Source organism: Chinchilla lanigera, unplaced genomic scaffold, assembly GCF_000276665.1.
Source record: "Chinchilla lanigera isolate Chin_1 unplaced genomic scaffold, ChiLan1.0 scaffold00024, whole genome shotgun sequence".
In the NCBI taxonomy this organism is placed as follows: domain Eukaryota; kingdom Metazoa; phylum Chordata; class Mammalia; order Rodentia; family Chinchillidae; genus Chinchilla; species Chinchilla lanigera.
The window spans coordinates 4,149,485-4,173,440 of record NW_004955425.1 but is presented as its reverse complement, the minus strand read 5'-3'; the positions used below and the strand labels follow the sequence as shown (position 1 = coordinate 4,173,440).

Here is a 23,956-nt window from a genome sequence, read left to right as displayed (position 1 = left end):
TGTTACTAGTTAGGTTTTGAGATGGAAGACTAGAAACTGTAAGGTACAATTTTGGGCCAAAGCTGGAAGTCAGAGATAAGACTGTCTGTTCCTTTTAACATGGAATCGGTTGCAATATCTCAGCACTGGAATGCAGTATATGAAATGCTATCACATGTTCACTGATGCAGTTAAGATACCCATTCAAGTTGGAGTGAGAATCAGGCATGCACAGGCCTGTCTGACCAACCACACCCATTTGCCTCAAGAGCTCAGAGGCTTCTGTGAGGTAGTTCATGTTAACAGAAGGGTGGGGTGTGAGTTTGACTCAACACAGACATTTGGTTATTTGATCATGCAGTGATTATGACAAAAGCTTTGACTTTGACTCTCAGATTGGTTCCATGGCATGCCCCTGAGCCCTGAAATTTGTGGTTTTATTTTTAAAATTTTATTATTATTATTACTGTTGCTTGAGACAGGGTCTTGCTGGCCTTGAACTTACTATGCAACCCAGGCTGACCTCAAACTCATGGCAATCCTCCTGCCTCAGCCTCCCAAGTGTTGGGATTACAGACATGTGCCACCACACCTGGCTAAGTCTGTGATTTTAAACCTGAAAAAAAGTTTATTTTTTATTTTTTTACATCAATAAAGTTCAGTCCCATACTGGGGGTAAAGCGGCACCACTATGAGAGCACTCTAATCTGTAATTCAAGCAGAAATGAGATGAAGTTGCAAAGGAATTTGCAGTTTCATTTTGAAAAACAAGAATTTTTTCTGAACTGTTCTGTTTATTGCCACCAACTCACTCATTAATAAGTCTCAATAGTACTTACAATCTATTCACCCAACAGGGAAATTGATGGTGTTTGAGCAACTAGGGGTACATTGTATGTGCCAAACTTATAATGATATCATTGGGGATTATTCTGAAATGAAGTCCAGAGGAAGCTGGCAGTGCTGGTCCACACCTGCAATCCTGCACTCTGGGAGGTGGCAACAGGACTGCAAGTTCAAGCACAGCCTGGGCAAATCAGCAAGACTCTGTCTCAAAGTTAAAAAAAAAATTTTAAAGGCTGGGAGTGCAGCTCAGTGCAAAGGTCCTAGGTTCAATCCCCAGGGTGCACACACACACAGGCACGCACGCACGCACACGCTCACGTGCACATGTGCACAGACAAACCCAGAAGAGAACTCCTTAAAGAAACAATGTACAGAGTGACATACTTGATTTGTTAGCAGTACATGAAGTTCCATCCTGAAGTGGCAAGGGAGACACTGAAGTGATATTCCATGTGGTCATATTTGATGTGAATTTAAATATCTGATGTTTACTTCTCTCCTTGCCATAATCTAGCCCAGCAATACTGAGCAAGTCACTTAAGGTATCTACACGTTTCTAAAAACGTAAACTGAATGAGATTTTTCCTTCTGGCTACATGGCATTTTAAAAACCGAAAATGTCACCAGTGCAAGGCGAAGTTCTTCTCAGAGTTTGCATTTTGCATAACTTGAATAAGCTCCGTGGTTCTGAAGTCACGAGGCTCCACAGAGATATACAGATGCTCCCTCTGCTTTTTAACTAGGTGCAATAACCTCTCTGGAGCATGCAATCAACAGCGGTAGGCAAATCCAGACCCCGGGACGGTCCAGATACAGCTAGCAGCTGCCTCTTTGCACTTACCCAGCCTGCCCAGCACAGAGGAGGCTGAGTCATATGGGCAGACACCTCTCATACACTCGCCTTTCCAGTTCCAGCTTCTGCCCTGTCACCCACACATTCCCCTGGAGCTCAGCGCAGCATGGCTGCTGTAAGCTCAGCTATGGAGTCGCTGTGAAAGTAAAAAAATTCAACTAGCATTTTGTTTATAAACTTCCAACACATTGTTTACCTAAAATGACAGATAAATCTTCCTTCCTGGGCCCCTCAGTTATTAATAGGCCAGATAATAGCTCATATTTCCTCACAGACAATTGAACCGGGATATTTATTTTATGAAAGAAACTAGGCTGAAACTAGTTATTTTAGTTATCACAGATGATTTAATTGCTAGGTGTCAATCTTCTAGAAATTAGTGATTACAAACCAAAATGAAATTTTGTATGTATATTTAATGGAACTAGATAGAATGGGCTAAACAATCAATACTACTAACCATCACTAAAAATAGAAAATGTCCTTAAAATTGGGGGCATTTTAAATAAAAGTAATTCTGACTACTTTTGTTCTTCAAGCTAGCAACAATGATCACTGAAGCTACTGCATGTGACTGCAGAAACTAACCATGTTTTCTGCAGACTTCATATCTTTGTGCTGATCAAAGATATGTGAAAACTAGGGAGGAGTGGTAGAGATGCTACCAGGACCCTTACTACTGGTGGTGGAAGAACCAAGATTTATGGGCTGTCTCATACGTGCGGTTCTCCAGGTTGCATCACAGAAAGTTGTACACCCCGAGAAGTTGAGGGATTGGTGATTATAATTTTATGACTGTGACGGAGATGCAGGCGGGGCCAGATGGTATTGAGACATCATAGGCAACGTTCAGAGCTTACTTGGTATTCTTCCATTCCTATCAGCTAAGCTTCCTTAATGTGCTTCAGAACTGAGGGAAGAAATAGAAGCTAGAAAATATGTAAACAAGTTTTAAACCTACAGATTCTTCTTCTGCCTTCAGATGTAGTTATTGTGTTGTCAGGGGAAAATAAATGCAGATGTTGGACCATGTCAGAAATCTTGTCAACAGCCTGGATTGTTTCACACAGAGTGGAGATGTGGCTTCTGATTCTGGTCGCGTATTTGCTTCAAAGAAATGTGAATTCAGGACATTTGCCAACTAAAGCTGTGGACCCTGAAGCATTCATGAACATTGTAAGTTGGAGTTTTTAGAACACTATGGGGATATGAAGTGCCTTAGATGCTAATGTCCACATCTCTGTAGTATCTGCTTTGTGCATTACATTTAGCTATGATGGTGATTCATGCTAGAGGAGCAGCATAATGAAGTAGCACAACAGACTGAAAGGATGCTGAACTAAGGGGTCAGTAGATCTTGGGGCTCCTCAAATGAATTAAGTAAATTTGGATAATGAATTAATCCCTTTCAGTTTCAGACAAAATGTAATTTTTCCTTGAACTCTTAGCTTCATCCTATGAGCAAAAAATGATTGACATATTTTGGGCCAATTTAATGTCTTGAATATTTCCATTCTGTGTGTGCTGTTACTCTGTTCCTACTTTATCCTATATTATAAAAATGTCAATCCTGACTTCCTGATCTCAGTATACCTACCCTTAGTGTTATCGGGAGCTAGTCTAATCCCTCAATAAAGGGACACTGAGTACTGAAGGCCTCCTATGAGTAAAATGTGTAATGTTGATACACCTCTTGAGGTCTCCCAATTTTTCTTGATGGGTGGTAGGATTGATTTTCTAATTTTAAATTGACTTTTCATAAAGGCCATGTACAGTAACACTTATTCCCAGTAGACACTGTGATAAAATCTACACAGATACTATTTCATTTTGTCTTCTCTGTCCTGTGCAGAAGATAGGACTGTCTACATTTTTCACACCAAATAACTGGGATTAAAGAGGTTAAGCGAGTTAAGCAAGGCCTCACGCTGGTCCATGGTGGAGCTACAATTTAAATTCAAGCTTACCTAACCACAAAGCCTATAATTATAATCGCTATGCAACAAACCCTCCCAGGCGGGAAGGAGGGGTGTGATGAGAAAGGCAGTGGTGTGCAAAGTTCATGCTCCACGTACTCATCCAGCATCTCATAGAAAGAGGAAGTTTATCCTAGATTTCTCCAGGTTTTGTTTGTCTGTTTATGGTACCATGGATGGCAGCCTGCGCCTCCTGAATACTAGGTAAGCATTCTACCACTGAGCTACTTACGCGGCCAAATTTCTTCAAGTTTAGGACTCTTTCAAAGAAGCCTTCTTGTATGGGTTCTAAAATAGACAGCCATAGAAATATTCTGCATGTTTGTAAATATCAGGTTCCTTCTAACCATTCAAATTACTAACTGGTGGTTAATCTGAAGAGTTACTACATTGATGCAGACCCTTGTATCATCTTTCTGGCCCTGAGAATGTCCTGTACATCATCCTCTGATTCTCAATGGTGGGAATCGCTTCAACTGCAAAGGCAACAGTCCCAGCCCCACCCAGGGAGACACCTACACACTCTGAGATTTCAGGACAAGTTTCTCAAGACTAAAACCTATTGAAAGCTAGATAGGGTGGCAAACGCCTGTAATTCCAGTTACTTGGTGGAGGGGGAAGTGCTGATGCAGAAGGATTGCCAGTTCATGGCCCACATGGGAAATTTAGGGAGACGCTATCTCAAGCAATAAAAGCGACAACAACAAACCATTAAATTGGGCTCTGCCATTGAGCAATTATACCAGGTAAGGAAACTAGCAAATTCATGTACTTGTTAATGAGGGTCAGAATTGGTTTGATGCTGTACTGACATACATGGATTGTAGTCTCTCCTATGCTTTGGTATACAGCTAGTTTCGTTCATGTATGTTTTTTAACACGTGTTTATTGAACACATTGTAGATCCCTGGTTACAGTACTATGAAGCCACAGAAAGATGTGAAAATATCAAAAGCCCTTCCTTGAAGTTCACAAGCTGCAGGAAAGACAAGTAGTTACTAATTACGATAGCAATGAGATGAAAGAAAACATGAACAGGAGGAACTAATCTGGGAAGCATAGGAAAGTATTTTGAAGACAGCTTCTTAGCCTAAACTGTGAAGGATGAACTCCGTTTAGAGACGGGGGCGGCAAAGGAGTCAACATGTGCGAGAGCTGGGGCAGCTAAGGGCTTGCTGTGCATGTGGAGCAGAAGGTAGGTTAGGCTTAGTTTGAAACGGAGGGTTTTTTTTATTATTGCAAAAGTAATGTGTGTTCATTATAGAAAATCTAAGAAAAATCCAGAGGACTATAATCACTAAGAATCCCTATACCCAGAACTAACCACTAATAATTTTCACATATGCAGTCTTTTATTCTTTAAATCTATAAATATTTTTGCTTTCAAAAATGAAGAGAGTGCTATGCATAATTTACTGTTTTACAAATTTTTTTGACTTAACAATATATACCATCTCTGTATCATCCCAGAAGAATTAAAAACATCAAAGCACAACAATATATGCACACCCATGTTGATAGCAGTGCACTTTGTAATAGCTAAATCTTGGAAACAACCTAGGTTGCCATAAACCAAGGAATGGATAAAAAAAATGTGTTTTTTTTCAATACAGTGGAGTACTACTCAGCCATAAGGAAGGATAAACTGGAGACTTTTATAGATAAATGAATACAACTCAAGACCATACTCATAAGTGAAATAAATTAGACCCAGCTGTGTAAATATCATATTGTCTCACTACTGCGAGAAACAGAGCAAGAAAATAAGGTCTGAAATGTACAATAGATATCATGAACTGGGGAAACACTGTTTAAAAGAAAAGAAAACTGTGATGGGGAAAGGGAAAGGAAGAAAGGGAAAAAGAAAAAAATATATGTATACACAAGATAGTTAAAATAGTTATACAGCTAGCTTCTCTTAGTTCCTTGAAAAGAATGCTTTGTACTAATATTGTTTAGACAAGATATCATGCTTGTATTTTGTACTCTGATTAACTACTACAAAGACAACAATATATAATGTGTCAACTACTGCAACTTTCCTACTAACTTGTTTGGAAACTTGGTTTCATTGTTTATCCTTTTCTCTTAAAAGATATATCTACATCTATATCTATATTTATATCTAATCATCTATATAATGAAGAATTTCCCAAGGTCTTAACCTAAGAATATCATTTTAGCTCCCCAGGCTGTGTTCCATTTGGGGGAGTTTATACTTGTCCCTGGTTACATTTGCTGGGGAACAGACAGACTGTACGGCAGGACGCATATGAAGAACGTTAGTTAAGGAGACCCTTCAGAGACGGGTGTGGTGGTGCCTGCTTGTAGTCCTGGCTACTGGGGTGGCTGAGGCTGAAGATCAGACTGAGTCATAGAGTGAGACCTCATTTTATCTGTCTGTCTGTCCATCTGTTGAGGAGTGGGGGAGAAAAAAGAGAAAGAGGAGGGAGGGAGGAGAGAGCACCCATGGGTGAGAACCAGAAAAGAAGCAGGAGTGGGTAAAGGAACAAGGCCACTTGTGACCCTTGCCTCCAGATCAGCCTCAGCAAACCCTGTGGGAGCTGTGACATAAGGAGCGCCCTTCAAGGTGTCCGCCATGTCTCTTCTCTCTCCCCAGCCTTCTTCCTTTTCCCCACCCTCAAATAAATTGTCTTCTTTTATTAAACAAAAATGAAAAACCAGAAAAGAGCCCTTCAGAGTTTTCAAAGTTGGGCTGAGATAACTAGTTACATCCCGGACATGGAGGGAAAGGACATGGCTTTAGAGATCATGGTTCTTCTCAAATGAGGCTCTCCTAAAGGGGTGACGACCAAGGGCTCTCTGCTGATGCCACCCCCTTTAGCTGGCACAAGTCCTTCTCTAAAGGGGTTCTGGGTGGAGCTTCTCAATGTCCACCACAGTATTTAATCAATGCCCCATACATTTTTTTTACCATTATAAATAACACATCCATACAAACGTGTTTAAATACCTACCTCTGATGTTTTCCTTAAGTGAGATTTTCAAATGTGGGTAATGGGATTGAAAGTTAAACTTTTTTGGCCTCTTTGGGGGCAAGGAGTGAGACAGGATCTTCTGTATAGTCCAGGCTGGACTTGGAGTGCTGGGATTCTAGGTGTGTGCCTCCACACCCAGTTTGAAAGTAAATATTAAATACAACTAGAACATGTCAAATTAAAACAAAATTTAAGAGTTAAATATTCATAATTTTACAATATACATGGTTATGAAAATTTGCAAGTTCATAAGCAATGTCTTACCCTTCAGAATATAGTGGATCTATATTTTTATGCCTATGCATTTATGTACTGCTCTTGTCCTGCATCAACTGTCCTATCTAGTCTGCTGACCGTCCTTAGATAATGTTCACTGAAGCTGTAGTTCTTTTCTTCCTGGGATGTCCGTGCCCCTCTTCCCTTCCTGCCTGGGTCTCTTGAGTAACTCTGTTTGATCCTCGAGGCTCAACTCGATTTCTCCTTCCCCCATAGGCCTTGCCTGCTTAGTTCTCCCTGCTCTGAGTTCCTGTGCTCCTTCCTCCTTCCCATCCCCCAACACTCACTTGGCACACTCCATAGAACGGCTCAGTAACACCGGCCAGCTACCTTCTGTTCTCCAGTTTGATATATTTATCTTGTCACCCAAGTCATCTCCAAGTAGCCACGACACTGAATCCTGGAGGATAGTCCCTGCATCAGCAGAATCAGCAGCCCTTGGCAACTTGTTAGAAACAGTCAGCCTCCGGGTCCACCAGACCTACTGACTATGTCAGAAAACGTGAGATTGGAGTCCAGCAATTTGTGTTTTATCAAGCTCTGTAAGTAGTTGTGATGTTTGTTGGGATTTATTTAAAGTTACATATACAGTAGACACACGCTCACGTGCGCGCATACGCACACACGTGCAGTACATTCCATGAGACTTGGTTAATTGGGTTTTAATTATAGCGGTAGTCATGAGACCCAGGAGCTTCCCTCTTGATGACTGTGCTCTATTGCTTTGTATTCTACACTGGGGTTTTGGCACCTGGTTTCTCCTCTCTTCCTCTTAGCAGCAGCCTGTGATAGTAATAGTTCCCTTCTTCTCTGGTGAAGACGGTGGTCAGGAACAGTGGTGATGCTTAGGGGAGCTTGCAACTTCCTGTTTTTCAGAGTTTCTACATGTGTCAATTATATATAGTAGGCATTTTTAAGCAGAGGGTCATGCATAGCTGACAAGGAAATTGAAACTCTTGGAACTGTATGCAAATGTTTTTGTGTATCTACACATATATCCATTTTCACATTTCTCTTCAAATTTGCTGAGGGATTTTTAGTCTAAAACTGTAAGAATCATTGTCCTTGAGTCTATGTTAGAACTGCATGTGTCTTAGGGAAGGCATGGCCCAGGACTCGCGTGAGCTGTCCTAGAACATGTGTCCTGTGGGCTACTTTAGGATCACCCGATCGCTAACCTCAAGTGGCTCAAGAATCTCTACTTGTAGGTGTCCTGCATGATTCCGGCTCACACCCAAGTTTTAGGATTAGTGTTCTGGTCCACTACCTAGCAAGCATTACAGTCCATCAGATCTCTTTATTGAGCTTGTGGAAACACAAATTCCTGGGCCATATCCTCAGAGTTCCTAGTTCAGGACCTTTGGTGGGAATGTCCATTTCTACAGAGTGTGCAAATAATGCTGATGCTTTTGACCCACACTTTAGAACTACTGTCCTAGCCTGGTCTCCTAATTAAAAATAGAAGAAGGCAGAGGGCTAGGGGTATAGCTCAGTGGTACAGGGCACACCTAGCATGTGAGAGGCCCCAGGTTCAATAACCAGCACCATTACAAAAAATGTGAGGCCTGGGTAGGACAGCTTGGCTGGTTTTTCTAAGATAATCCAATTAGTTGGGGGAGAGCAAGGACTTTCTCATGTATGTCTCACAGCCTTAAGGAATGTACTCTTACTTTTAGACTTGAAGAACACAGTCTACACAGAGAGCTGAACTCAAAAGAAACTGTGCTTTTTCCACAGAGTGAAATCATCCAGCATAAAGGCTACCCCTGTGAAGAGTATGAAGTTACAACGGAAGATGGGTATATCCTTTCTGTGAACAGAATTCCTCAAGGCCTAGCACAGCCTCAGAAGAAAGGTATGATTTACCCAGTGCCACCCCAACACAGCAGTCTTCCATGTAATTTCAGTGTGTAGAAAAGAGTCTAGATTCTTAGTGCAGACTGGGATTTATTGGTCAGGTCAAAGAATGGAGTATGTTCCCCTAGGATCCCCATTACCACCACCGTACTGCACCCTGTACCATCAATTATCTCAAACTGTTTACTTTGCAAAAAACACCTTCTGGTTGGAGGCGGCTAGGTAGTTCAGTGGTAGAAAATGCGCTTAACGTGTGTGACCTTCTGGGTTCAATCTGCAACACTACAAAAAACACTTCATGAAAAATGCACCTCTTGACCTCTGAACTTTTTCACCAAACCTCTTTGAACTATTACATACATACATACCAGAACCGGATTCTATATGTGCATTTGTAAGTTTTGATACATGTTTGTATGGTTTTATAATTCCATTTTTAATGTAAGATTCTCAGTGACTATTGGCTTCTTAAAAATTCATCTTCAGTACTAATGAAAGTACGCCCACATCCCATTTCTATTTGGCTCTAATCTTTTTAATACTGTAGCGCCTAGTTTGTAGCAGCAGGTATATTCTCTCTCACATGTACATACTATAGAAATGATCCCTGAAAGTGTAGCCTTCTCTCTCGTGTGTACAGATAATAGAATTTCTTGTGTCCTTTCTATGTGCCAAGTACAACACTAAGTGCTTTATTTTCATTAATTTCCTTCTAATTTTCACAATAACCTGAAGAAACTGCCACCCATAATGGTTATGTAAATGGTCTGGAAGGTCTGTGCTAATGCTTGCCAAAGGTTGCTGTCAAATCCAGATCTGCTTGCTATGTGGCTCATGTTCTTAACTATGACCAAAAAGTGCTGGGTAAATTCTATCACCCTTTGGGGTAAAAAAGCTTCAGGATTCAATATTACTTCAGTTTGTACTTATGTAGCTTTTTAAATCAACCTGTTTTGAATGCTAGCTGCACAGCCATGCCTTCCCCCTGCCCAGCACCTTTCTAGCTCAGCGCCTTTGAACTCACAGCTCTCCCTTTGGACCACTCTTCATCAGACCCTGACGCAGCTTGCGCGGGCCTCTTTCCCCTGACCACTCTACTAAACCAGCAACCCCTTGCCATCTACTGACATCCGGCCCCGACCCTGCTTTCTTAGCCTTGCAGCACTTAACAGAACTGATGTGGTAGGTGTTTGCTTGTTAGTTTACTGTGTCTGTCCCCTGCCAGAATGCAAACACAGTAGGCATAGGGATCCTGTCTGTTTTGTTCTAGGTTATATACAGTAGCTAAAAGAGTACCGAGCATATTATGGGGCTGCTAAATACTGTATTTGTAGAATGAATACATTTTGTATGAACAAATGAGTAACCTGGCAATGGAGACAAAATATTGCACCAAACCTCAGATCTGTAGGGTGGTAGGGCGTAAGGCATGGCTGTTCCCAGCAGTTAAGTTAATGCAGCAGTTACTAATTACAAGGGTTACCTGTAGCTCCTATTCATTAATCGAGTTTTGTTTTCATATATCCTGTTGGTGTACTGTTCACTCACTGTCAAGTAGCATTGTCAGGTAGCTCAGGATTAAAGGGATCAGCCTTTTAACAGGGTGGAACATTCCCCTCTAGTGGCTGATACTGTTCCTGCAACTCTAGATTAACTTCAATCGTAGTGTGTTCAATGGGATAGAACCCATTATGACAGTTAGTCCTCAATTATGAGCGAGTTCCATTCTGGGAGAATGCTCATAAGTCGGATTTGTTGGTAACCCCAACAAAGTGAACCTTACATACCTTTGACAGAAATATGCAGTGTAAAGCATAAAAAAAACCACACAAAAAATACTATACATAAACTATTTTTATTATAATAGTCACCGTAAAATGGTGATACAGTTCAGTACAACGGCCAGCATATGGGAGATTGCGTGGAGTGAACTAAGGAGAAGAGAGTGACTGTCTGCAGGAGGGAGGGTAGGTGGGCGATGGGGGAGGGACGTCTCCCATCTTTTCGCGTTGGTGCAGTCTCTCAATTATTTTCACTTTTGGTTCCATGGTTACGCTCTGCACTTCCTAGCAGTCCCCACCACATCACCTCTGCTCTTCCTCCTGCTTCCAGACATCCTGGGCTCTGACTGAGCGCTGTACTGCTGTTCACTGTCGCGCTGCACAGTGAGCGCACAGCAGCACAGGCGTGACAGTGTCCGGCAGACATGTGCGTCACTTCCGCTATTTGTTCACATCTAAGAATGTTCGTAATGGGATGCCCGTTTGCATCTGTGAAAGTGTATAATTCGAATGTTTGAAAGTTGGGGACTTATTGTGCTGTAATTTTATTTTGATGGTCAAAGTTTCCTATACTGAAAGGAATTGTTTTCCATCTGCTATATGGGTCCTTTTAACTTGAAGAACCTTTAATCATTACACCATTTTATAGGTGTTTGTGTATAAATGATCAGACATTATATTATTCTATCTATCTGTCATATCTCTCTCTCTCTCTCTCTCTCTCTCTCTCTGTCTAATTTTAATCATTATAGTACACCATCTACTGGACCACCTCTAAAACATTTTCAGGATCCCAGACAAGTCCCACACTAACAATTACACAAAAACAATGGAAGCTGAATTGTTTTCTTTTTCTTTGCCAGACATTGTGCTACCTGGTCCCTCTGATCCTTTAAAGTCATAACAAAAATCAAATTTCACTAATGATGAGGAAATTAAGAAACAAAAATAATCCAGCTAGCAAACAACTGAATGAAGATTTGAACGTAGGCTTGCCTGACTCCCAAGTCCTTGCAGGTTACAAAGTAGGCAAGGTGAAGCATATGTCATGCCGTGAACATCCCTTGTGTCCACAGGTCCCAGGCCAGTGGTGCTCCTGCAGCACGGTCTGCTTGGTGACGCCAGCAACTGGATTTCTAACCTGCCCAACAATAGCCTGGGCTTCATCCTGGCAGATGCTGGTGTTGATGTGTGGCTGGGGAACAGCAGGGGAAACACCTGGTCTCGGAAACACAAGACCCTCTCCATAGACCAAGATGAGTTCTGGGCTTTCAGGTATATGAAAATCTGGAGATCAAAATGGACATGGATACCTTTGGGAGAACCGGATAAAGAATTAGGGGGTCACGTATTTGGATGAATTATTTGGGTTGTGTCATCAATATGCTAACATGATATTCCCCGATTTTGCCCATTAGCTAGTGATTCTTTGGGGCTAAGTACAGGGAATATTGGGCTTCTCACTCTGAAGGCTGGGTATGGCTAATGAGATGCAAATGGTAGTTGGCATCCAGTAACTGAGACTGGGCCAGGAAATATACAAATCCATCTCCTTGAAGGTGATTAGCCTGAGACTAACTCTTCTGTGAGTGGTGACAAGCCCTAATACTTCCAGAAAAAAGTGAGGCCTGGTAGCAGATTTAAAAAGAAAGAAAACTATCAATTTGACTAATGTCTCTCATGGCCTTACAAAAGGTTTTTACCTAAATTATATATTGCTATTCATCTGTTCTCGATACATTTCATCAGAGAAAGGTTGTTGCTGCATCTTTAATATTTTCCTGTCAAGGGATCTATATGGCCCCACACTGTCTGCTAACAGTGCGAGAGGAGCCCCCACAAAGTGGGTCGTGTGCTTAGTACTCACAGATGATGATCACTCTGTGATGGCATCTGCAGCAAACAGCAGTTGGCTGAAGGCCCATGACCCTGAAGACAGCCCAGAATCTCAGTCTTGAAATAGCTGGATCCTGAGGGTTACGAGGGGTGTGGTAACAAGTTGTCGGGGAAGGCACCCCAAGTACTTACTTTGTAAACCCTGGCGGGTGGATGGTTCTGTTTGTACATGGTAGTAACGTTTCATACAACTTTGTCTTTTCCTCTTGTAGTTATGATGAGATGGCTAGGTTTGACCTTCCTGCAGTGATAAACTTTATTTTGCAGAAAACGGGCCAGGAAAAGATCTATTACGTCGGCTATTCACAGGGCACAACCATGGGTAGGTTCAAAGGAAATCGGGTTTGTATATTCAGAAGAAGTGCGAGCCTACAGTACCAGGTGCTCCTGAGGCAGTCATCTCATGCTTCTGGAGCTGGTTTCCTCCTCTTCAGTGACTCTAAGCGCTGAGAGAAACAGGGACTGGGTTGAGGGAGGTCTGTGGTGCGGCAGAGAGCTTGGACTCAAAGAGATAAAGATTCAAATGCTGTCTTTGCTACCCCTTAGGTAAAAAATATCTTTGAGTAAATTCTTTAACTACTCAGGCTGTTTCCTCACATACAAAATAAGGATAATTACTCTGTCTTAGAGGTGTCGGAACTGTCTGCACTATTCCATATTACAACGTATGTCAAGACTGTGAAGGTGGGAATTTCATCTAAGACACAGCAAGAGAAGTTTCTGGTACAGAATATGCACTCAGTAAATAACCTGAATGAATGAAGGCCTGAGTTTAGGGACCGCCACATGACAAACAATCAGAAAATAGGGCATTATGATCACAATAGACACAGAACTGATGGAGAGTTTGCATAAGTCTTTCTCTTTTCCTGCTAATGCCAACACTGGGAGTTATGTACTGGTGTCCTTTTGCTTTGGATGAATGTGTGAGAGACTTTAAATGGAGGCCCCTGCAGGCACACTTTGGGGTCATGGGGGATGGAGATTGTGGCTATCGTAGACTTATATCCAGACCAAAATCAGTAGGAGAAGTGTCCATGGCTTGGTTTAGGAGAAAGAAAGACCCTGAAAGGCACAGTGTGTGTCGTAAGGAGGAGGCTCTCTGGGATTAAGAAAAGCTCTTTTTTTTAGCCTGAAACCAAACACTGAGTTAAAGGCCAAAGCTGGATTCTAAAAAGAAAAACAAGCAACCAGTTATTGGAAGAAATATGCATTCTTTAATCAGCACAGCTGTGTTGTTACCAGGTTATGTTTATGCTCATGAATATGGAAATAGCTTAGTAAACAATTTAATTTCTGTGCATTCTTTGATTCTGTGGTTTAATATCATCTCTGTATAATTCCCATCTTCATAATAATAAGTGCTTTTTATGAGCACCTAGTAATGCCAGTCATTAGTAATGCCAGTATCATTTTGCTTTATTCCCTGCACAAGGGTATGGGGAGAAGGTATGAACTTTATGGCTAAATTGTGGGTTAGTGGGGCTGCTAAGTAAGACCTATACTCACATACTTAAAGCATTTGCTGAGTAAGCACTATAGAATGAGGTTTATAAGTTGAATGGAAATTATATGCACACATTCCTCAATTCCTGTAAGGTCTTACTACTACCACCTTCAAAGTTAATGGGGATTATTATGACAAAATACTTCAAAAAAAAAATCAGAAGTCGATTATTGCTAAAACCTGTTGTCACACTAAAAGCACTGTGAATTCAGGCCGAGTCATAGGACAATCTTAGCTAATTTTCAGCTGAACAACTTATATACAAAACAGTTTTGAAAAGACCTCTGTGTTAAAGGACACTTCCTGTTCCCTTAAATCCAACAACAAACCAAGTCATCAGTCTCCAGCCCTCAGGTTTCTGAGACCTCAGCATGCTATTGCAGTGGCAAGCAGAAACACTAAATGACACCCAGGATCTGGAGGCAAATTTATTTTACTTCAGTGGGGCACTGACTAGGGATCAACTGCTCCTCAAAATGTCTGGCCCTGATCTCTGGTGGTCTAGGGCTTATAAGGGATAAGCAAGTAGGAGGCACAGAGGCAGAATAGCTTGTCAGTTGGGGATTGGTTCTTACAATATGCATCATAGAGATCAGCTATGCATCACAGGATCTCTGGTGGTCTAGGGCTTATAAGGGATAAGCAAGTAGGAGGCACAGAGGCAGAATAGCTTGTCAGTTGGGGATTGGTTCTTACAATATGCATCATAGAGATCAGCTATGCATCACAGGGACTAGCTGTTTCTAAGAAACAAAAGTAACAGGAACTGGAACTATGACCTGGGCAACTAACAAACTGAAGTACACTGGCTGGGTGGGTACCTTCTGCTACACTACCACTTGGCCAAGATGCTGATCTACCAAAGGGTTTGCTTCTGCAGAAGCTTACAGTGGTCGTTAAACACCACAGCCAAGTCATAAGTTTGCCTGTTGCTAGTTCTATATCGCCTAGAACTGTACAGGCCACTTTTCCTCTCCCTGATATTTCTCAGGTTTAGGCTCTGTTCTCAGCAACTAGGGAAAAGAATGTACTTAAAGTACTTGGTCTGAAGAATGTCAAGGGAAAAATGCTAAAATTTCTAGGGAAAGTCCAATGTACGTAGAAGTCTATCAGGTTGTAGGCCGTGCTATAACAGATTGTTTGACTCTCTCCTGCAAGTTACTCGGCCCCAGTAAGCATTCCGGGGAAGGAGGCTGAGACTCATGGCAAAGATTAAACTGCATACTTCTGGAGCTCCTTCTAGCCAGTGACCTTTATTAAAGTAGATAGCACAACCTATCTCCAAAGAAGGTAAATGCAGCAGAAAAACTGGTTGTTTTTGCTTAATTCTCCCCTTCAATCTTTATATAAAACATAATGTTTTATGTAAATAGACACTATCAATGTCTATTGAGGATAATGTAATTCATTGGAGCTTTTTTGGCATTAATCACACCACCAAGGGCTCTTTTCCTATAAAACTTTCCTAGAAGTCTCTTATAATCATTAGTCACAATGACCTTATGTCAAAAATAAAACTGAATCATGAACCAGGGATTCTAATGGCTCAAGGACTGCTGGGACTCAGGACATCTGGTCAGTTGACTCCATCTACTGATGCTTTCTAAAGAATAAAATGGGCCTAACTTTTGCATGCTTATTGCTGTGTCTTTTATAACATTAATGAGTTCAGTGATACAAGCTCTCACCAAGCTCTCATCAAGTTCAGTGACACATGTCCTTCACAGAAAGGTTATGGGTTGTAAATCTGTTCCTGCCCTACTACTCAGAGTTCTTTTCAAAAACATTTTGTCTATAAGTTGTTTAACTTGATATAAAAACAAAGGTGCTATGATGAGGCTGGATCCAGTTTTGGGAGGAAGGAAAGCATACGAATGCATAAGAGTCTTCCAGCAATAAATCATGGAGCTATTAATATGGAGAACTTTGCATAAGGGGAAATATTGCTGGGATGTATTATATAGAGTTCTCAGACCTTGACATCTGAGGAGAACAGAATTAGGCCGGGATATGGTTAATGTATTTTCAACCCTTTCATACTGAAAGTACAGCTGGGAGAGCAAGAGGTCCTAAGTCACTCCTGGGCTTGCCTTAGTTGTGGCTGGCACACCGACTCAGATGGGGGAAAGAGCAGAGAAGGAATGAATGTTCTTCAGTGCTCAGTGACCTTCTGGGAACCGGTCACAAGTCACATGGTTCTAGTTTTTCTCTGCTTAGCTCTCTTCTCCCAACCCCCAAACTGGAAGTATCAGCCTAGACTGAGAGTATGCAGGCTCTAAAAAAGAAACAGAGAGAGTACATGATATTTCTAGTGTATTGACCTTGCCCTGGCTTTATGTGATAGCCCTTTTCTCCCATAGGATTCACAGATATCTTCCCTGAACAGTGGTATTTGGGTGAATTTGTGTTTCAGTTCTATAGGTACAGGTACTGAGGTACAGATTGACTTGACTAAGATCTCATACCAAGTCTATGGAAGAAATAAGAACTGAAATCCAATTTAGTTAACAACTTCTCTGCTAGACTGTATCATGATTTGTGTTCCAGAGAAGTTAGAGATGAAGTAAAACCAGCAAAAATCCTGCTACCCCATATCCACTGTTACAAAGCATGTTTGTCAAATAAAGTGGTTTTTCGAATTCTCTATTTCTTTCACTGAGTAGAATTTTATTTAGAGAACAAAGTGTACAAGATCTGAGAATTAAGTGAGGTAACCATAAAGGTTCCCCAGAAGGTGTCTAGCATGCAGTTATCTCTCAAAGTCATGAGTTATTTTGTCAAAGTCAATGTGACTGTATTAAGTAATTTAAATATGATTGTATTAATTAATTTATAATATAAAATTTACCACTTGAAAGCAAGTACAGTAGGTGTCATAGGGAACACAAAACTTTTGTGGTGGTTCACCCTCCTCAGTAAGAGTTTATAATTTTGTAGGAGAAGAATTATGACTTACTTTATATGTAGCTATTAAAATATTTTGATAAGGTCAAATATATTAGTTCTATGATGTTCAGTACCCATGCTGATATATTTTTCTCTTGTAGGCTTTATTGCATTTTCCACAATGCCAGAGCTGGCTCAGAAAATCAAAATGTATTTTGCTTTGGCCCCTATAGCCACTGTTAAATATGCAAAAAGCCCTGGGACCAAATTTTTATTGCTGCCCGATATGATGATCAAGGTATGTGACACCTTGGAGAAGTCCTTGTGTAGACAGAAGTCTTGCAGCTCACTTCTCTAAAGCATACACTTGTAAATTAGAGTCATATTTTCTAGACTATACTGTAATAACTACTCTTTCATATCATATTTTCACAGGGATTGTTTGGCAGGCAAGAGTTTCTGTACCAGACGCGATTTTTCAGGCAGTTTGCTATTTACCTTTGTGGCCAGATGATTCTTGATCAGATTTGTAGCAATATCATCTTACTAATGGGAGGATTTAACACGAACAATATGAACATGGTAAGTAGGAGCCTGGTAAATAAATTTTCACTTTCCTACCTAAGTTAGGAGTTACTAATTTCACTCATTAAGGGACCAGTGAAGACCTAGAGAAGATGTACACCCAGCGATGCATAGTTTCCAAATTGCAAGGGAATGCTGGAAAGCCTTCACCAGGGGTGAAGCAAGGTAAACATACTAGACAACAGCCTCACAGATTATAGATGGAAGAGGTCTGAAGGCCTATAGTAAATAAAAAGGAAAAGCAGATTAGAACCTGGTAGATACTAGGGAGACCTTCCCGGTGTCATCCACCTCTGCCTCAGTCTGATCTCTTTCCCTTTGTAGTTTAAATTCTTTGATGGAAAGGCTGGTAGTTTCAGTTTGGCTTAGGCCTAGCTACTAGCTGGAGAGGGTCACCCTGGGGGCTCTTTGGGAGGCATATTTTGCAGAGGTTACCAAGCAGAATGATTTTGCATTCTGTTCTTGAAATAACGGAGAGAAAGGAAACAGGATTTGGTAGAGGGAAAAGTCTATGACACAACCTCACAGTTAATCCTATGGGGGTTTGTGAAGATGGGGTGCTCCTTCAGAGCTGTCCTAAATTAGAAGCAAGGATGGTCTGTACACCCTCAGATCTACCAGTCATTTAATGCAGATCACACTAGTAATGAGGAGACACTGGGCAATGTGTCTCTCTGCAGTCTGGGTGACCCCATAGGGCTGGCAATGGAGGGCACATGAGGGAATATGTCTAACTCTTGAGGATTTCTTCCTCTTGATTAATACTTCAACTTATAGAAACCATTTGGTGGGCATTTACTGTGTTCCAGGCTAATTTTATCTCACAACAAGCCTATGACACTGAAAATGCACCAATAGCCCCACTTTACAAATTAGTACACTAAGATTCAGTGGGTTAGTAACTTGCCCAAACTCACCTAATATTACATAGCAGAGAACTACACTCAATTCCAAATCCTTTATACTACACATATCTAGTAAAAACTTTTAAGTAAATATGAGTAATGAGAAGGTGTTAGGAATACATTTAGTGACTTTTTCTTTATGTGCATGCATACATTACTGTTTCATAGACAACTTCTGACAACCTGATGATGTTCCCATTCCATAGTCTGACACCCTGGGGATTGCTTTCGGTAAAGTGCACATCTCGTGAGTTTTTCTGTGTCTTCAGACCACTCATGCTTTGTTACAGAGCCGAGCAAATGTGTATGTTGCCCATTCTCCTGCTGGGACATCTGTGCAGAACATTCTACATTGGAGCCAGGTAAGAATGTTGAATTTGTTGTCTTTTCCTCACGTTTTGCCTGAAATAAGCAAAAGACCTCCTTTAATGTAGAGAACTTTGTGTTTATTTTGAGCTGTAATGCAATCTGATCAAAGATGTTTTAACTGTGAACTTGACCTCAATTATTGAAGCTTTTGAGGAGATGCGAGGGAAGGACAGAAGTGGACAAAGGACATCTTTAAAGTGGGTCCTAAAATTAAGATGATCCAAGTGCAACCTTTCTCTGTACCCACCTCAAAGATGTCCCTGGAGGAAATTATGCTTCCATATTCTTTTATGGCTCCTCCAGCAGCAGGAGAAAGTGGGGAAAAAAAAATAATGCAAAGGTGGGCCTAATCGCCCAAAGAGATTTTCAGGGGAGTCTCCTGTGCTACAAACTTTATCTGCAGTCTTGGGAGAGAAAGTTAGTGTGTGTGTGTGTGTGTGTGTGTGTGTGTGTGTGTAGGGCTATGACAAAAAAAATTCTAATTTAAATTAGATTTTGGTCACTATCTCACAGAATCTCCACATGGCACAATTCCACAGAACACTTTCTCACCATAGCTTTTGGAGTTGTGTCAAGTATGAATTCACATTGACTGCAACGAGGATACACTGCCTGGAGTTGACAATGTGGTGGTCATGTTTTTATTATCAATTTCCTTCCTGGTTCATGCTTTTGCACTTTCCTAAAGATTATCCCAGGGAGGATAAAACAGCTCAGACAGCTTTGTTCTCTGCTTCCTTGGCAACTGAATATGTGGTAGCACATTTCTACGACCTTGACACCACCTTTTTTTTTCTTCCTCATAGGCAGTGAATTCTGGGGAACTCCGAGCATTTGACTGGGGGAGTGAGACCAAGAATCTGGAGAAAGGCAATCACGTAAGACAGTCAAATACCACCCACTGAAAATATATCCTCTGGAAACATGTGCAAGGGAAGTCACAGGGAGAGGTTATTCTAAGGATGAGAATAAAATATAAGAATTCTACCAAAGAATAAAATTTCAGGGTTTTCTACCTTTGAAAATGGAAAGGTTCACAGTTTAGCCAACAGGTTTCCCCACTTCTGTTGCAGAATTGGAGGCTTTTTTTGCTGGTGGTAACTTGTGAGCAAAAAACTGGGGTTCTTCGTTGCAGAGTGGTGTTAATTTAGTGCAAGGAAGAGTAGATGTATAGTGGGGACTAGAAGGATCTTTAGCGTTTAAAAAAACAGACAGACAAATGAGACTGGAGGGAGTGAAGCTGCTTCTTGGTACCATAAGAAGAACATTGGAGAGCAAGTGGGGCTTGTGCTGATCTTGCCTCTACACTAGAAGCTTACGTGCTGCTGCTGCAGGCTACACTGATTCATCAGGACTCATTTTACACTTAAAATAATTATTGGATTAAATAAATTTTGCATTCTTAATTATGCTTTTAATGAATTTGGGATTTGCAGGTTAAAAATTATTATATTACCTTATAAAATATGAAGTCAGTGCTATGAAATAAAGTTGAAAATAAAAAAGTAGAGAATCAGAATTGGGTAAATATGCTCTTTTGAGTATAAAATCTTCCCCAAAATTTATTGATTAGCATGTGTGTAAATGTAAATAAATATTGGTTAAACAAGCAAAACTACAGGGAGTAAATACAGCCTGATATTTCTTTGAGAAGCCCAAATCTTGTTTAATGTCCACTGCCATATATCAACCTAAAAACAAAATGCTAGGAAGTTAGGCAGACTGTGTGGTTGTCCCTGAATAGAAAACTTTCAGTCATAGGTTTAGACTTCTTTATATATCATTTTCACCCTTTCCTAAAGTATATCTTTAGAGAAAGTTTTCCTGTGAGATGGTTTATATTTATCAGTAACATTTAATGGATGATTTTCTTCAGAGTCTGATGCATGTGGAGTAGGTACCAGAAAACGTTAATGGAAGGGAAGAAAAAACACACATATAAAAAGCGTCATAGAGTCACAGCAACTTAGACCTAGACAAGACGTTTATTTCAATCTTTTTATTTGTAAGGTGAGAAAAAACATGATTGACTCCATAGGTAATTCCAATCTTTCATATATGAAGAAGGCTATAACTCCAAATTCTTAGGGAACCAAAAGACAGAGACGGGCATTTAAGATTGGAGCTGAGGCTCTGTGGCGAATTGTGTGATTAAAAGAAAAAAAGGATCCTCACCAATTCTATAGAAGGTTAATCTCAAGGAGTCAGCGAGACAGGTAAACTTCCAGTACTGCTTGAATATGAGAGTTGCCAGGAGCAAGGGAGACTATATGTTCCCTGCTTTGGATGATTTGGAGGAGCTGAACTTGGGTTTAGAGCAGGTATTTAACTTTGTTCCCCTCTGATTCAAATTAGCTGGGTGTCTGGCCAACCTGACACTGGCCCACATTTTTGGAGGTGCAGTCAAACCAGGCCCCATCCCCAGACCTGGCTGAGATCACAGAACATGACTGGGAGGATCCAGAGGCCTTTCCAGTAGATTCCCTCACCTTTCCCTGTAGAACGTCTCTAATTCTTGCCTTATAAAATGAGAGAATATCTTTTGTACTTGCAGGTACATTACTTTTAAAGGCAATTTACTTGTAATATATATACTAGGAAGAAAAATCAAGCATTATTCAATTTTTAGAGTACCATGTAGGGGATGGGGATGTAGTCCATGATAGAGCACATGTTCAATATGCAAAAGGCTCTGGATTTCTTTTCCCCAGAACCACACATACAAAAAAATAAAAAAGGTAGTTTACATTCTTTCTTACTTGACCTAGTTAGTTATTACCAATATTATTCCCATTTTGCAGGTGAAAGAACTGAGGTTCAATCATTTGAAGTAATTTTACCTTAAAGTAGGGACTAGACTAGAAACTCACAAGTCCTGCAGGGCTTTACCCACACCCCCATGCACTTTTTACCATAATAAATGGATTGTCTATTCTGTGTATTTGAAATGTAAATTACTGTTTTGGAAGTTTAAATATCATCATGTTATTTACAGCTAAAACTATTATTTTGTTCCAGCCAACTCCTTTAAGGTACAATGTTCGAGATATGATGGTCCCGACAGCGATGTGGTCAGGAGGTCAGGATTGGCTTTCAAATCCAGAAGATGTGAAAACACTGCTCTCTGAGGTGACCAACCTCATCTATCACAAGAACATTCCTGAGTGGGCTCACATAGACTTCATCTGGGGGCTGGACGCCCCCCACCGGGTGTACAATGAAATCATACATTTGATGAAGCAGGAGGAGGCTGACCTGTCCCAGGAGACCTGCAAGGTCTTACTGTAAGACTTCTGATACTGACAAGACTTAGGAGCAACCTTCTGGAAGACGGAGCTAGGACCAGGAACAGCGTAGAGGATTTTAGAATTTTTCAGAAGGGAAAACCTATTTTATCTTTCAACAGGAAGTCAGAGATAACAGTTATATTTTCCTTCAGTTTCTACATTTGGCACTAATACTCAGATTTACAGTTTTTTTTCAGTTAGTTAAACTAAAGTAAGAGTAAATATGGGTTTCCTGTGCTATCATGTCTTCTACCGTTTTGAAAGTTAATTTTCACCTGACAGCCAGAAAGTACCTAGATGTTCACTACATCATTTAGATAAACCACCCTCATACGTTTATTTTTTCTAAAGCCGTATTTTTGGAGGAGTAAAATAAAATGACATATTGGAGTAGATATTGAGGTCAAAAAATCTCTAGATTGTTGTTGGTTTTGAAAACATGATCTGGACAGTTTTGCCTTGTTGCCATGGAGTCAGGATACTACCTACCTCAGGAAGCCAATTGGCTTTAGCAACAATGAAAAAATCACTATGTGGCACAGAGGAATACATGTTAAACATTCTCAGAATACGGCCAAGTTTTAGAGTTGAATCACAGAGAAGATACTTTGGTAGGATATTCGCGAGTTTCCCAATAAATACGTTATGCATTGAATGTAGCATGTTTGTGTTGTATCAGTACCTAAGCTCTAGTCTAAGCTTGTTTACAGCCTGTAGTTGGGAGAAATACTGGGCCAATTTTTAACCTCCAAAAACTAAAATCTTGGAAGAAACTTTTATAATGTCATGAACATAATAAAATAAGTTACCATATATTTTATCCTTTGATCTTAACAGTCACTGTTAGACAATCATCCCAATTCATTCATAATTGTAGATGATTTTCTTTAGAAAATTGTTCAATTTTCAGTCTTAAAAAATGATAGTTGTAAGTTATGAGTACTATTTTGTGAAATTTAGTCTAAAATCCAGTGAAAGGTATACTGTATATGTCAAAGGCATACCACTAAAAGTATAATGGTGTGTGTTGAAGCTGTACTGTTGAGATGATACTGGTGTGTGAAGCTCACTTTTATAATTTAGTCCCAAGACCCACAGGAACTAATTTTCATGCTAATGAATCTTAAACAATTTAGAGATGCTTAAAGACTTTAGAACCTATGTCTATCTACTACTACTTCCTTCAGGGTCTTATGTAGTTCCATAAATATTTCTAAATTTGATTTTTGTTAGACCTTTGTTCTGCCCAAGGATAGAAAATCTTTTACTCTTTGTCTGTATTTCTTATGATATGGAGTATGAATTAACCCATGTCTACAGCTATGATTGGGTTAGTCCTGATTCTCAAAATTTTAAAAGTATATTTATTTTCACTCTGTAGCATTTATAAAGGAAGCAAAATAGACATTTTTGTATTCATCCAGGTCCTATTTTATTACATAATTATATTTTAATCATTATATTTCTGTCTTTTGTGAAATACTTATCCAAATAAGTAATAATACTATTATCAATAAAAATAAACATAACTGGGGCTGGAAGTACAGTTCAGTGCTACGTTGCATTTTTACTATGCAAGGCCCTGGGCTCAACCCACAGCACTGTACACATAAAAAAATTGTAAAATAAAATCAGCAAAACTAGCAAATGCAGTAGCCACTTTGCATTTATGAGGATTATAATTTTTTCTTTCAATTTTCAGTGTTGGGGATCAAATGCAGGTCTCTGCACATGCTAAGCATGTACTTTTCCACTGAGCTATATCCCCAGCCCCTTAAAGATATTTTTTCACAGATATTTTGATAGCTACATGCCCTGCTGAAACCAAGGAGGCTTTTATTTGTAAATTAATACCAGAATTTCTAGTGGTATGTAATAGTAAACCAGGTTTCTAGAAACAGCTTTGCTTTGTGATGTTTGCTAGTTTTTGTGACATAAACATACCCACCTGCAA

General features: G+C 40.2%; 1 protein-coding gene across 1 annotated transcript; it reads left to right on the top strand.

The window, feature by feature from the left end:
* Positions 1 to 2,528: 2,528 nt before the first annotated feature.
* Positions 2,529 to 22,661, top strand: Lipm (lipase, family member M). The gene is made up of 9 exons (XM_005385861.2): positions 2,529 to 2,854; positions 8,667 to 8,784; positions 11,644 to 11,842; positions 12,676 to 12,785; positions 17,018 to 17,154; positions 17,292 to 17,438; positions 18,637 to 18,708; positions 19,522 to 19,593; positions 21,734 to 22,661. Exons 1-9 carry the CDS (start codon positions 2,708 to 2,710, stop codon positions 22,001 to 22,003), a joined length of 1,272 nt encoding a protein of 423 aa, XP_005385918.1. The 5' UTR covers positions 2,529 to 2,707; the 3' UTR covers positions 22,004 to 22,661.
* Positions 22,662 to 23,956: the final 1,295 nt, after the last annotated feature.

What these genes read in the sequence shown, in the direction of transcription:
- Lipm (XM_005385861.2), top strand. Translation starts at nt 2,708, where the DNA reads ATGTCAGAAATCTTGTCAACAGCCTGGATTGTTTCACACAGAGTGGAG. An exon ending in TGCCCGATATGATGATCAAG is followed by an intron (nt 17,155 to 17,291) that starts GTATGTGACACC and finishes ATATTTTCACAG; the next exon opens with GGATTGTTTGGCAGGCAAGA. An exon ending in ACACGAACAATATGAACATG is followed by an intron (nt 17,439 to 18,636) that starts GTAAGTAGGAGC and finishes GCTTTGTTACAG; the next exon opens with AGCCGAGCAAATGTGTATGT.